General features: G+C 38.9%; 1 protein-coding gene across 11 annotated transcripts in view; it reads left to right on the top strand.

Moving 5' to 3' along the window:
• The window catches only part of cntln (centlein, centrosomal protein), a 188,491-nt gene that overhangs the window by 129,541 nt on the left and 42,697 nt on the right, over nucleotides 1–16,253 (top strand). For all 11 annotated transcript variants that reach the window (XM_073951811.1, XM_068221311.2, XM_073951805.1 and 8 more), the window contains 4 exons: nucleotides 518–948; nucleotides 1,927–2,002; nucleotides 6,006–6,081; nucleotides 12,169–12,386. In XM_073951811.1, coding sequence (XP_073807912.1) covers nucleotides 518–948; nucleotides 1,927–2,002; nucleotides 6,006–6,081; nucleotides 12,169–12,386 — 801 coding nt within the window. The remainder of the gene's footprint in view (nucleotides 1–517; nucleotides 949–1,926; nucleotides 2,003–6,005; nucleotides 6,082–12,168; nucleotides 12,387–16,253) is intronic.

Here is a 16,253-nt window from a genome sequence, read left to right as displayed (position 1 = left end):
CCATATGGTCGTGTAATGGGGGCTGTCATCGCCTTTATTACCGAATGACAAGCACCATGTTAAACTTAATAACCCACAGGGGCAGACTGCTGTTTATGTGCTCCAGCAAAAGCATTATAAATGAAATAATTTTTGATGGAGTTGTGGTGGTGGGTGGGGGGTGTGAGTCGTTGTCAGCCAGCCGTAAAGGGGCCTAATGTTGTTTGAAAGGTGGTGCGCTGCGGCAGTAAGGCTGCAAGAGTGCTAAATAAAAGGCAGCAATTTGCCTGGGGGTATACACCCAGCAGGCATCCCCTCCTCTCTTTCACACCCTCCACCAGGATTTGACAAGCTGCCTAAATGGCCCTCTTTTATGTTTAGCCATGAGTAACAAATTTGGAGGGGATTCACAGAGTGCCTGCTCGCCTACCCCGGAACAGAACCTCTCCATAAAGGCCAAATGAGAGTTTAAAGCACAAATGTCTCAAAAAGATTAGGTGGTAATTTGCTGCTCATGTGCCCCTTCATACTCCCGCAGATCGAGCAGCTACAAAGTCAAATGGTCTCTCTGGAGAGTGAGATTCTGCGGTTACGAGAAGACAACCGGGCACTGGCCGGTGAACGGGGTGATCTGCAGGCCAGGGTTCAGATGCTGCAGCAAAGCAAGGAGGCGGAAGAGGCCCGGGCCAAAGACGAACGCAACCGACTGATTTCCCAGATGCAGAGCTTTGAGAGAGAGGCAAAGGAGGCTGCGAAAGCTGCTGCCCAGGCCAGACGCAGGCTGCTCAAGCTTCGACAGGAACTGGGCGTTCTCCGAGCAGAGAGAGATTTCCATCGGTCCTCTGCTAGACGCAAGGTGAACAACAAAGCCCCCAGGGTGGATGCCTCCAGCAGAACACACGTGCTCTCGACAGAGAACAGGATGGACAGTCCCGCCAAGGACGACTGGGAGGACATGAGCGCAGACAGGTACTTCCCCCACCTTTCACTATCCTTGTCTCTTTTGCACTCTCCATCTTTCACACTCTCATTATTTTTCTGACTGTAGGGACAGCACGCATATGCAAAAACACAAGCAAACGGGTGATTGAATCCCAGCTTCTGTCTAGTTGGTATTCAAAAGAGAAAAAAGAGAGCGGGGGGGCAGAAAGAGGGGGGGAATCTGATCCTTTGAATTATCCTGGGATGTCTTGCTAGGAGCTTATTGACTGAAATTTGCATGTAGAATTAGCCACCTCTGAGCAGCTGAGTTGAACCGGTGCCAGAAAGCACCTGAACCCGCAGCAGCCCCTTACTCTCTGCCCAATGCCATTTTCCCAACGTCGTGAGCTCTGAAATTGACAGTTTGGCAGGTTAATTTAATTTGCCATATTCATCCCTGACAGAGGAGGAGTCCTAGGCTAACCCTGGCCCAATCAATTCGTTTTCCTGTGACGCTCCTATTCCCTCCACTCCTCCTCTTCTTATACATGATCTAATTTAACAGGATACATTTTAAATGACTCTGTTCAGCTCTCGACCAGATGTCTACAAGCTGTTTAACATCCTCCAAATCAAGCAGCATCTTTAGTAATTATTTCATGAAAGTTTTATGTCGCTTACTGCACCAGGGTTTATGGCGTGATGGATGGTATGATGATTTCCAGTGATACCAGTCACAGATTTATTTCACCCAAATGCATCACTACCTCAACGAAATGGCATGCTGGAAGCTATCCAAATTTGTCTCCGAGAGGCTCTTGAATGAGATGCCGTAGCATTTAGAATGTCCCAACTGTGCCTCAGCAGTTTGAGTTATACACCACACTTTGCCGTTTAAGTTTCTGGGTTGTCTGCTTTTCTGCTAATTAATCGTTCTCATATGAATGCTGTGGAATGTCACATTGTAGCCCCAATGCATCGATTTATTTTGGTAAATAAGTAGATATTTTAACTTTATTTCCACAGTGAGAGTGAAGATTTCTCTGACAGCCTGGAAAGTCGATATACTGCTCGGACTCGTCAAGCTTCTCGAAAATCGAAGGTTTGTTACATAAACTTTCAAAAATATTGCAATATTCTAAAATTAAATAATTATATTTTGTTTTCAACAAGGCAAGCCCTATTCAGATGGGACTAGTTTTCCAAATGGCGTTTTAGTTGCAAATGTTTTTCAGTTAAGGTCTGTCATTTCATGTATGGATTTGGATGGGACTAACATTTCTGTGTTTATTACATAGATAGGAGGGTCTGTGTTTTACAAGTGAACGTTACCCAAGACCATGTGTTCAGGAAGTGTTAAAATATATAAATGTACATTTCAGGAATATAAATGAAAAACATTGTGCCATTGAGCACAGTTTATGAAATTTGATACAGTATATTTACATTTAAGCACAAAATCCTAACTTGTTTATTTTTTTAAAAAATTATAAAAATACCATTATGGTTTTATAGAACTTCTTATAATAAATCCACTACAATAAATACATTTTAACCTATACCATTTTCCCCTTATGTAATTGACTGCAGAAATTAAAGTAATCTTGCCTGAAAGTGATATTATAGTAGCTAGTCTTAACAATTTTTGGAATTTGTCTCTTCTTGTTTATTTAATTTTTTATTTATTTATTTATTTATTTATTTGCAGGGTAGCAAATACATCTACATCAATTATTGGTGTGCAGTAAGCAAAAACCCAAATACCTGCATGCTAAAGACCATAACGGTAGTTTATGTTGACCAAAACATGGTCGGGATTGGACGGGATTAGATTTCCCATAGAACTGCCGAGTTTGCTGAAATACAGTAGGTAGTTTGCCCTGAAATTTATACAGAGGTACAGAGTTGTGAGAAAAAGACTCAGATGGGATTACAATCGAAATGTAAAATCTGTAAAACTAAAATTTCTCTAACGTCACCAGTAAACTAGTCCCGTTCGAATAGGGCTATAGTTACAGATTAATTTTGTTCATGTAAGAAAGACTCAAAAATAGTCACTTTTTAAAGTTTCACAACCCTAAATCAGAATAAGTTGGGACAGTATGGAAAACGAAGTTTAAAAAATTAAAATTAAAATGAAGAAAGGGATTCCTCAATTTTTTACTTTGACTTGGATTTCATTGCAGACAATACAACAAACATTGTTTAATGTGTTCATCATGTTTTTTTTTTTTTTTTTTTTTTGTTTTTGTAAATAAACACGTATTTCAATTTTTGTTCTTGCAACACATTTAAAAAGAGATGAAACCGTAAAAACATTTATCACTTTGTTATGTTGACATTCCTTATCATAACACTTAAAAGACATTTAGGGACTGAAGACACCAAGTGATGAGGTGTTTCAGATATAATTTTGTCCTATTCATCCTGCAAACAAATGTTAAATTGGGCAACAGTACAAGTTTTTTGTTGTTGCATTTCGTACTTTAAAATGTGCCATAGATTCTTTATTGGAAACAGCTTGGGACTGCAGGCAGGTCAAGTACCTGTATTCTCTTCCTCTGCAGCCAGGACTTTGTAATGTGGGCAGATTGTGGTTTTGCATTGTTGAAATATGCATACTGATTCATCTGACCACAGTACACGTTTAAACTCTGTAATGGTCCATCCCAGATGCCTTAGAGCCCATGAGAAGTTGACCGAGCTTGTGAACACTGTTAACATAAGGCTTTCTTTTGGCGCAATACAGTTTTAACTGGCAATTGTGGATGTAACTAAGTATTGTGATACTTGACAGACCAAAGTAGTCCCGAGCCCATGTTGTGATATTGCTTATAGATGAATGTCCATTCTTGATGCAGCACCACCTGAAGGATCGGATTTCACGGTTGTTTAGCTTAGGATTGTGCCCTTGTCATTTACGCACTGAAATTTCTCCACATTCCTTAAATCTTTTAATTATGTTTGCAATGCTGAAGGTGAAATATACAAACATCTTTTTATCTTTCTTTAGGAAACATTGTCTTTAAACATTTGAATAATTTCTTTACATCTTTATTGCCAAACTGGTAATCCTCGGCCCATCTTTGCTCCTAAAGGACTAGACCTTTCTTGGATGCTGCTTTTGTACCAGATCATAATTACAATCACCTGTTGGCATCACCTGCTTCAAATCACATAATTATTTAACCAATTAACCTGATTACTTGCCCTAAATTGCTCCTGTCCCAACCTTTTTTGGAATGTGTTGCAGGACTAAATGACAGGAAAGGATGTATATTTTTAAATGAAGTGAAGTTGACCGAACAAAACATGAAATAGTTTGTCCATTTTGTCTGCAATGAAATAAAAGTCAACGTAAATTTAGAAATCTTTCTTTTTAATTAGAATTTTCAGTATTGTCCCAACTTTTTCTGATTTGGGAATATTCTTTATTTTTATAGTGTCATATACTTAATGATGTCATATGTCATATACGTATGTCATATACTTAATGATGAAAGAAGTAGAAAGAAAGACTTAATAAGGGCACAAAAAAATCCATAGTTTTGGGCATTGTCTTTTAACTAAAATTACATGCAGCTAGACCAGTTAGTCTAGTTGACCAAATGTCCTAATATTATAATTTACCAAATCTACTGTGGATTTAGATGTGTAAAATCTAACTGAATTTACATATTTCAAGCATTTAATCATCTTAAGATTGAACAAAAAAAACTTTATTAAAAAACAAAGCATGGTCTTCTAATCATTAAAAGTTGAGTAGTTATCTATGTAGTTATCTATGTATTCACTATAGCATACAAAATTCTTTTAAGCAGATATATTTGTCCATAAATTATAAATATTGCATATATTTATATGAAAAAAATATATTTTTTTCAGTCAAGAGCAATGAGTGACTATTATTATTTTTTTGTTATTGTTGTTTGTTTAACATAAATAACATAGAAAGCCGCAGATGTATTGGGCTGTCATTTTAAAAACCTACACAAAAAAAAAAAATAATAATAATGTTTGCTCTTTGCTCAAACTACTTATTTAAAATGAGCTAAAACAACACAATTCTTGAGTTTTCTTTGGGACAGCATTAATATTTTATGTGCAATCTACTTAAATTTGTAAAAATTAATCAACTAACCTAACTCCTTCATGTTGTCCCAACACAAAATGATTATGTGGAACCCAACTTTTTTTACAGTGTAGATCAAGTATAATGACAAAAAAAATAAGATATTCTCTTAAAAGTTTATGTAGTTGAAAGTCATGAATAATTGTTTATGTGAACACTTGCTAAAAGCTGAATTCTGACATTGTGTTTTGTATTTATCTATCCATAAAACCCCAATGACTACTGTTGAAGTCAGTCAGAAGATCTTAAGCAAGGCCTTGAAGTATGAAGTCTCTATACAGTATGCTGTCTACACAGAGTCAGGCCAAAACTCAACTAATTGGTTCAGGCAAAGTAGTCACGTCCTCAGAGACTAAGTTTCAAGCCTTTTGAATGGAAATGGCTTGTTTATAGTTAAACAAAATTACACTCTTCACCTTGAAATTGCCTCTTTTCATTTGCGAAGGAGAAAAACAAAACATTTTCCCGTTGACTTTAAGCAGCTGTGTCTATCAGGAGATGTGTATCAGAGGTGTCTGTTCCTGTAAAGTGCGATCTCTTCTCGACACTCTCTCATGGCTCTGCTGGCTCTCCCCCATCCCCTCAGGGAACATGGAAGCTCCATATCTTCTCCTCTTTTCGCTTCCTCTCAGCTCTACAGCTGTCAGGCCTCTCTTAGATCCTGCCTGAATGCCTCTGTGTACTCGTCAACCGTGCTGGCTCACATCGGCGTGACAGTGGAGCAGAGCACTGCGCCGCCCGTGTCACACTAAAGAGCTTCTGAATAAATCCGTGATCAAACCCTGGGAGAGAGAGAGAGACTGATCAAAACCTTTTTAAATAGTGTTCGATACAAATGAGGGGAAAAGCCAAAAGCCCCTTTGATGTGACTACAAACGCTTCCTCTGTGTCACTCTGCCGTGAGCCGCCACGATACGTTATGTTAAACTGTTATCCCAGCTTTTTGTGTCATGTGTTGTGTTTCTGCCTGCAGGGCTGCAGGTACATGCTGATCGGCCCTATAGACAGACCTAGAGAGGAATCTCAAACCAGAAACATCCAATTCCAAGGTAACCTGGTTGACGCAACTGTGCTCAGGTGCTTGCATGTTGAGAGATTTTTCATTCCTGATTGCTTGTACAGTACATATCAGGGAGAAATCGGATACAGAATACCTCAACTATTACTCATTCGTTTCATTCATGAAGCCATTTATGATAGCAAAGTTGACAATTGTTTACAATTTTGCCCAAACATTTCTACTTCTCTTTCTGCTCCTCGCTGTTTGAAACAGATAATCCAATCTTAAACTTACTTTAGTTTAAGTCAGTCGACTATATGTATTGCTCATAGAAATGGAAACACCATGAAAGCATTCCAGTGAGTTTACCATTTTTATTAAACCAGCCAACACTTATTTACTACATGTTTACTTACAGTTCTCTGTCAGTAGAAACCCTCCGAAAAGTATTCTACAAAAGTGGGACATTTTAATTTTAAAATCCCATGTTTATTAAATTAAATGGAGGTAAAGCAAAATGGTATGCTAATATTGCTGTATCCAAGGCTGAAAAGTATGTGCATGTTTTGTAATATGACTCGTCTCTCAGTTAAACATATTTTATTGGACTGTCCTGCTTTTATAATTGTAGAGGTTTTTATAACTATAATTTAAGTAAACACAGTTAAAGAATTGTTTAATCAAATTTTGAAACCTACAGTACATATTTCTAGAAATTAAGATGAAGTTGTCTATTCAACATTTTTATTCAATTTAACCCTTGGGGATGTTTATGTCCACTATGAGTGATTTTGAGCAACTCCATAACACCATATTATCATGCATTCTTTATTGTTGGTGCTTTTCCCTGTCGGAAAGGTGCAATTTGTAAGACGGTGCAATTTGTCATTTTCAGTGTCATCAGTTGCAATGCAAACTTAGTTTCTGGTTTTGATATGGAATATAGACTGTTTGTGAGTGTGAGAGAGAGACCTTTACACACTTACCTTGATAAGTTTGCGAAAATAAAAAGATAAGCAGCTCAGCTCTTAGAACATAGTAAACATAGTAAGTGTACTACATAGAATTCCATATAGAAGCCAGAATTTTTTTTGTACAGGCATATCTAAAGGGTACCTCTTCCCAACAGGGAATCAAAAAAAAAGTCATAATAATAAAGTCAAAAGTAACCACTAACAAAACAAACAGGTAGTAAATTTGAACTATACAAAAAGGTTAAGCTGCTTTATTTTAAAGGTTCAATGAATGGTAGTAATTTTTGACCTAGAGAGTCACATATGTGTGGGTTAAATGTGTTATTCCACATACGATAACTTAACTAACACAACAACTACTCTGACTCAGACTTAACTTTATTATTCCGTTTAGGGAAACTAAAATTGTAGCAAGGTGCTGCAACACAGGCGAAGTTCCACATTAATAAAATATTACCACACAACATACAATACATCACACTGTAGGTGCATCTCCCTCCCCCCTGGACTCATTTAATGACCTAATGCCCACCATTATAAAAGAATTTCTAACTCTATTTGTCCTGCAAATAGGAACTCTAAAACCACGTCCGGTTGGCAACAACTGAAACACAAAGTAGAACTTGTGATCCGGGTTGCATAGGATACCCTGAGCTCTCTTTAAAACACCAGTATGGTAAATTGCTGTTGGACCAGTTTGGTTTAAACCAATGATCTTGCCTGCCACCTTCACCAGGCTACTCAACCTGTTCTTAACAAACTCAGATTACCGTACCAAGCTACAATGCAGAAAGATAAAACAGATTCAATAAATTGTTTATAAAACAATGTCATAATCGAGGTACAAACCTGAAACAATCTTAGTTTCTTCAGAAAAAAAAAACAGTCTTTGTTTTACTTTTTTATAGACTGTTAGGTTGAATGTCAACATATTGTAAATAACAACCCCTAGATATGTATGTGTGTCCACAATTTCAATGTCCAAGCCAAATCAAAATAAATAAATTGGGACAACATGGAAAACACAAATAAAAAAGAAAAAGTGATGATTTCTAAGTTTACTTTGACTTGTATTTTATTGCTGACAATATTAACACAAAATATGTCACACTTTGTCTGGTCAGTTTCATTTCATTTGCAGATATACATCCTTTCCTTTCATTTAGACCTGCAACACATTTGGAAAAAAAAAAAAAAGGTTGGGACAGAAGAAGTTTACGGCAAGTAATCAGGTTAATTTGTTAAATAATAAAGTTATTTAAAGCAGGTGATGTCAACAGGTGATTGTAGTTATGATTTGATACAAAGGCAGCATCCAACAAAGGTCTAGTCCTTTAGGAGCAAAGATAGGCTGAGGATTGCCAGTTTGCCAACAAATACGTGAGAAAGTTATTGAAATGTTTAAAAACAATGTTCCTCAAAGAAAGATAGAAAGACATTTGGACATTTCACCTTCAACAGTGGATAACATAATTAAAAGATTCTGGAAGTCTGGAGGAATTTCAGTGCATAAAGGACAAGGGCGCAAGCCTAAGCTGAACAACCGTGATCTCTGATCCCTCAGACCCTGTACCCTTGGCAAAGGTAACTTGTACTTCTGTAATGAAACCATTAATGCTGAAAAGTATATAGAGATTTTGGAGCACAATATGCTGCCTTCTTTTCCAGGGCCGCCCATACATATTTCAACAAGACAATGCAAAACCATATTCTGCACACATTACAAAGTCCGGGTTGTAAAGGAAGAGGATACAGGTACTTGACTGGCCTGGCTGCAGTCCCGAGCTATCTCTAATAGAGATTGTGGGGTGCATTTTGAAGTGCAAATTGTGACAATGAAAATTGATTTGATAAAAAAAAATTTTGTTCACTTAATGTAACCTTGTTACGTCATATTGTTGCATTGACTCAGCTAAGTTGTATTGACTTTATTCTCTTAAGTTTTCTAAACTTAAAATGTTTAGTTGTAATGTGTAATGTGTGTATTTATATAGCACATTTATTGTGTATGGCCATACCACCAAAGCGCTTCACAATCATGAGGGGGGGTCTCTCCACACCACCACCAGTCTGCAGCATAAACTTGGATGATGCGACGGCAGCCACAGGACAACGGCGCCAGTGCGCTCACCACACACCAGCTATTGGTGGAGTGGAGAGACAGCGAAAGAGCCAATTCGGTTGAAAGGGATGATTGGGAAGCCATGATCGTAAGGGCCGATAGAGCGACTTTGGCCAGGACACCGGGGTTAAACCCCTGCTCTTTCACGAGAAGTGCCATGGGATTTTTAATGACCACAGAGAGTCAGGATCTCGGTTTAACATCTCATCCGAAGGAAGACACCCACTAACAGTATAGTGTCCCCTTCACTTTTACTGGGGCATTAGGACTCACACAGACCACAGGTTGAGCGCCCCCTGCTGGCCTCACTAACACCACTTCCAACAGCAACCTAGTGTTCCCTAGTGGTCTCCCATCCAGGTACTAACCAGGCTTAGCCCTGCTTAGCTTCAGTGAGTAACCGGTCTTGGGCTGCAGGGTGACATGGCTGTGGCATTAGTTGACAGAGTTAAATAATTGACCGTATTTAGTTAATTGAACTAAATAATTGAACTGCTTATTTGAAGCACAGCTTATCCCTCTGCACAGCTCTTCTTCAGAATCTGTGTGCTGTAAAAAAATGCCAAACAATAAAAAAAACTTTCGTTCTTTAAATTACAAAATCTAAAACACTAAAGCTGAAAGACAATGTGTTAACACAACATGTACACCAAATCTTATTTACCTACAAATCATAACTTTTAAATCAGCTATTAAATCAGCTTTTAGTGTCTTATGATAATTCGTTGATTGGTTGTGGTGAAACTTGCAGCTCCACAATTTATTCAAACCAAATGCTCCACACATCTTGAGTAATTTTACGAAGAAAAGAAAAAATAAAGTTAAATCATATTTAATAAATAGTGTACACAATCAAGATCAGAATAATCACTAAATCAGTCAGGGAACTAGGAAAGTACTGTTTAATACACGTATTGAGATATTGCAATTTCAAACCTAAAACAAACTTTGCTAAGCTTTATAAATGTGGCTAAACTCTATGTTTTAGCAAAGGTCTAATCTGCTGTAGTAACATTTATACTGGGAACAATACATTGACAATCAGTTCTTGTCATTTTACAAGTTATTTAACACAAATTTTCAAGAAGCATTACTTACCAAATTTGATGATTGAACAACTAAAAAATCTGGTGAAAAATGTCCCATGTGTCTGACTTATTCTGATGTTCAATTGGCAGTTGGCAAACTGACTTAATTGTGCATATTTTGCCATCTGCTGGATTGGAAGTATGGGGGGCACCAAAAAGGAGACTGTTTAAACATATGTTTTTAAGTTGAGTTGACTCGTTTGAACATTGTTTTTTACAAAATCATGTTGAAAAACTAAAAAACAGAACGATTTTTTACTGTACACCTTAAGATTTGTTTGCAGGAAGAATGGGACAAAATGGCACCTGAAACAGGCTTGGTGTCTTTAGTCCCTTAATGTCTTTTTTTAGTATTATGAAAAGGAATGGCAACATTACAAAGTGGTAAATACTTTACTGTTCCAACATTTTTTAAATGTGTTGCAAGAACCAAAATTGTAATACATGTTTATTTAAAAATAAAAACACATTAAATAATGTGCTGTTGTATTGTCTGCATACTGACTTCTATACTGTCTCAACTTTTTCTGATGTGGGGTTGTAGATTGCTAAAAATTGTGCATTATAATGCATTAAAAAATGGTTAATTCTTGTAACATTTTATGATAATTTATCAGAAAATACAGCATATTATTGGTTGTTTATATGGCATTATACTTGCACTGTAATGCATTAAGAGTACTCCTATTAATCATTATACAATTGCATCAAAGATTATATAATATAGTTGGCTCTTCTTCGCCTTTTTTCATCCATCTCTCTAAAAGACTTAATAACTGCCTCTTGCTGAAAAATTATTGTCAGTTAAAAAAGCAGAAAGACAAACAGCGTTCTACTGATCTGGAACACTTTCTGACACTTTTTTCTGCAAAGGACCTGACTGCTGCGACTCGACTTATGACAATATAACCCCCACAGTGAGTGATTGTGTCTACACTGGATGCAGCGAGGTGTGACATGGCAAATCCCTGACATCAAACTGATGTCCCATTTTATTTCTGATGCAGTCCAAGTGCTCCCACAACTTCTGACATAGAGAAATGTATTTGTTACATGACATGGCACTTGTTTCATCTGGTGTAGACCACGGTAGCTATGTGCAATAACTGTTTTTCCACTACTTGGTATTAATTGACATCCTGTAATCTGCTGAGGAATCTCTGTCAATTTGTTGCTTGAGTAATCCAGTGTTTGTGGCTCTCTTATATTTACTCAAATCCTTTTATGTATGTGAACATTAGGTGAGGCTAAAAAGAAAAGAAATGGCGAGAACCGAGCATCGCACTATTTTGTCATACTCGGTCAAAACCTGAAACAAGTTTCTATAAAAGCTTTGTATGTGTGTATGTGTGCGAGTGTGTTATGGGGATGCAGTGGTCTGTAGATAATAAGATCAGGGAAAATGTGCTAGACAAGACTTCAGAGTTTAATAACAAAAAAATTACATGTAACAATATTTTTGTATTTTAATAATAACTAAAATGTTACATTTGTTAAATTTTTATATATTTCTGATTAAATAACGGCTGTTTTGATGAACATAATAGACATTAAAAACACTGAAAATCTTACTATTTCTAAACATTTACAGATAAATTAAAGCAAACAAAATTGTATAAAAAACAAAGATTTTTTTTAAGGTTTAGATTGTTTATTTTTTGTTTAGTTGTAGTTATGTGTTTGTTTTTTGTATATAAAAACTACAACACTGCAGTATGCAATGCTTCATTAATAGAATTAATGATTTTCGTAGTCTTTAATTAAATACAGATACGTCTATTATTTTGTATAAAATTCTATTTATTAAAATAATATTACTACCACATCATTCAAAAATGTGTCATATTAATATTGTTGTTCTCCAAGACATAATTAAGGTATTATTTCATCACTAATATCCATTTACAAACTAACAGAGGCTGACTGTAGCACTGTGTCCTCTCCACCCTCAGGTGCCTCAATGCAGAAGATGAGGAGGAGAAAAACATCAAAGCCCCATTCTGCTTTACGACAGCGTCTTCTGTCCCTCCAGCAGCAAGTGGCAGCACTACAGGCAGACAGACAAGCAGCACAGCAGCTTGCAACTGAGCAGAACTACCGACAAGTCCAAACACAAGTGCAGATTGACTCTCTTCTCCAGCAACTCAATGCCAGCAAGCAGCTTTCAAAGGTATCGTAGAACCAGAGTGACTCCAATGACAATTTATTCACTCCTGGGGCTTGACAGGATGTACTTTATGCTTTTTCTGTTTACAAAATACAAAAGTTTATGCAAGTTTATCAGGAAAAAATAACCAAAAATAACTCTTAAATGGATAGTTTAATATTTATTAGTTGCTTACCCTCAAGTATTTCCAAACCTTTATATAAATTTCTTTATTCCATTGAACACAAAAGAAGATATTTAAAAAAAATGTTAACGTAACGGAATATTAACGTCTCGGTTACTAACGTAACCCATGTTCCCCAAAAAGGGAACGGAGACGTGTGTCTAGATAAAACACTATACGAGGGATCGCTGGAGAAACAATCACTTTGAAAAGTAAGAAAACAGGCCAATACATGCCAATGAATTGGTTGAGCTTGGCCCTGCAGGTGCTGATGATTAATCATTAGTAGAGTATATAACCAGCGCACGCAGAGCGAGGGCGATGGCATCTACTATCCAGTGGGCCAATCTCTGTTTTGATACAACACTTCTCTTCTGCCGACTACTATAACAGATACAGAGCTGTCCAAAGATCTTGCATTCTGCATACGTTCCACATAAAGTCACAGAGCGTGAATAGGACAAAGCAGTGAAAAGGCTGGGTCTGTCTTCTCAGTGGGCAGTGTTTGCAGGTTTACCACCTGGTCTCTAAATGGGGTGATAGGAACCTTGGGCGCATAGTCGAATTCCAGACATGATTTTCTGACCAAAAATGCATCCAGATCCCTAACCCTCCTGATTGATGCCAACGCAATTAGCAGCTCTGTCTTCATGGACAATTTTTAAGGATACTTATTTGTGTGGTTTGAACAGATCTCTCTGCAGGCCTGCCATGACTACAAGGTGCTCTTGTCTGAGTGATGGGTAGGGCACCTAAGTCCTCCACTGTTTTTCTTTGGACCACACATGGAGATTCCAGAGATCTGGGAGTGGGTGCCAGACGGTGCCCCGAATACGCCAGGGAGGAATGTGAGTTTGGAAACCCAGGTTCGGTTAGGCCAGAGAGGCGCAACTAACAAGTCCTGCTCCTCGTCTTCCCTAACCTTGCATGGAGTCATATTTGAGCATGCCCAGGGGCGTAAGCTTTAAGCTCTCCTTGGTGTAGAGTAGATTACAGCACATTACATCCTGTTATCTGGTGAGGAAATCAAGTGCAGGAGTCAAGTGCACAAACTCGCAGCTGCATGTTTGTTGCACATGACCCCCCAGCATGCCTGGATACTTGTTCTATGGACACCCCGGCCCGTAGAAAGGTAAGATCCACCCAGGAACTGATGGTGCAGCGACACAGTGGAGTGATGGTCACACAGTGCGCGCCCACACACCATGCTCATCTGGGGACCTGATTGTGGAGCCACCGCTGAAGTGGCACTGAAGCCTCAAAAAAGATTTCTGTAGGACCACTGTGTTTCTGTCAAGGATACTTAGCCTCAGGACAGCATCAGCCTGCTGTGCCATCATTGAGATCGAGTCCAACTCCATTCTGAGATAGGAGATGCTCTGCACAGGGGAAAGCTTGCTCTTCACTTGGTTGACCCGAAACCCTAACCGGTCAACGTGCTGGAGCACCCTGTCCCTGTGCTTAATCAATTGATCCCGGACAAAGCCAGTATAAGCCAGTTGTCAAGATAATTGAGTTTGGTTATGCCCGGGAGCTAAAGAGGGCAACATCCGCAAGTTTGGTGAAAACTCGTGGAGACAGGGAGAGGCCGAAGGGGAGTACTTTGTACAACCTTCGAATGCAAACCGGAGAAAGGGATGATGGTGTGGAAGAATGGAGACATTGGAGCAATCGCTGATATTCCAGTTATGGGGAAGCTCAAGAGGGCAGTCCTCACCCCTGGAAAGTAGAGCATCCCAAGGAAGAGCTGAAATTAAGAGATTGTCTTACCTTCTTCCCTGGATCACATGATGAGGCTGAAGGAATGAGAGAAAGGAGACCATCCTCTTGCACCCTCAGAGCCCATGGCGATATGGCCCAGCACAGTGAGCTAGAAGGTGGAGCATCCAAGACGGGCAGGGTTTGGGCACTCAAAGAGAGAGGAAACTTCCCTTGTATCGAAAAGTTGGTTACTGCGGGCCTGGGCGCCAGCAGTGGTGATTTTAAAGTCTGTGATGTTCCACTGAGACTTCCACTGAGGAAATAGCTGGTCCCCTCTTCTCCGGGTTGCCCGTCTCAGGCCGCTTTGTGGTCTTCTTATCGGTCTTAAAAGCATCCTGAGATGGGAGTGTCTCCATCCAGCAGGGGGCTTAACACTGCCGCTTAGTGGAAGGTGGTCTTGTGACTGCAGGTGGATGATCTCGGAAAGAAGCAGCCAAGGTGTATTGGGCAGTGATTAGAGCAGTTTTCTGGACTTCTCTCATTGCCTGCTGTTGCTCTTTCACAGCTGAGAACTCCTGGGTAAAGTCCCTAAAGGTGTCGCCGAAAAGGCCAGCCTGGGATATGGCTGAGTTTAGAAAGTGAGCTTTGTCCATGTTGCACATATCTGCCAGGTTCAGCCAGAGGTGGCTTTCTGGACCCCTAATGTGCCATCATCTTTCCCAGGGCACAAGTGCCTGACTTTGTCATGAGAGCGTAGTCGGTCTCTGTGTGGAGCTAAAGCCCAGGAAGAACCACCCTCGTGCAGCTCAGCCAACTTCTGCACTTGTAGTGCTGATAGGTGGCAATAACTTGCAAGGTGGAAGCAGCCTGACCCGCAGCTGTGTAGGCTCTGGCCAAACGAGACTCAGATGACCTTCAAGCTTTAGAGTCTCGTTGGACAAAGATTGACCGTGATAGTGTGCTCCACCTGAGGAATTGATTCGTACCTCGTGGCGGCTCCGTCATTAAGGGTGGTGAGGGCGTTAGCATGTGAGCTTACTGTGCACCTCCGGGAAGAAGGGGACGAAGGCTTGGAAGGTTTGACCTTCTTTTTGGCCCCCACATAACACTCGTCTAATCAGAGGTCAAGTTCTGGGACAAGCCATCTCCATCTTCTAAGCAAAAAAGTGTAAACACTCGCTCCGTGTGGGCCGGTTATATACTCTACTAATGATTAATCACTGGCACCTGCAGAGCTGATTTTAAAAGTGCCATATACTACATTGATTCAATAAGTTAAATTGTTCTCTGATTTTTACATAGTATTTATATGGCTTAGATAAGTTAAAAATCCCCTGAAATTGTTGTATATGCTCATTTATTATTCCATAAAATACCCCTAGAATCAGAAGGGCAATATTGACCATATTTGGATTGGTTGTGAATGTTAATGAGTTACGCTCTGACTTGCAACTCTCACAGACACACACACACACAGAGCATGATGTAGGCTGAACTTGGGTTGAGCACCGAAACCCGGTGCCATTATAGCAATGGTACCTTTGTAACTGGTATGTACCGGATAGAATCAGCATATGAATTTCAGTGCCTAATTTCCGTGCCACTGGTGCTGCGACAAGGACGTAAGAAGCATCAAGGGGTGCATCAAAGGCACGCATTGTCACACCATCTCTAAACATTTAATTCTAAATAACTTCGAGGAATACGGACAGGCGATGTCAGGCGTTTGTTAAGCTAATGCAAGCTTATGTAATTTTATAATGCAAATCTTAAATTCATGCTAACCAATAAATGATCAAAGGAAATATATTAATGTAATTGAAATGTATAAAATATGTTTTGATGTTTACTTTAAACATTAATTATATTGTTATATTTAAATTATTTTTTTAAATGATATTGTCGAATAAATAATTTTTCTAGAGTCATCAACCATAATTTTGTGGCTCAAAAGTATCGGTTTAAAAGTATCAATTTAGCACCGGTATTGAAATAACCACAAACGA

The sequence above is a fragment of the Danio rerio genome, chromosome 1 (genome assembly GCF_049306965.1).
Source record: "Danio rerio strain Tuebingen ecotype United States chromosome 1, GRCz12tu, whole genome shotgun sequence".
NCBI lineage: Eukaryota > Metazoa > Chordata > Actinopteri > Cypriniformes > Danionidae > Danio > Danio rerio.
Note: the sequence above shows the minus strand (reverse complement) of the source record. Positions and strands in the feature narration are given on the sequence as shown.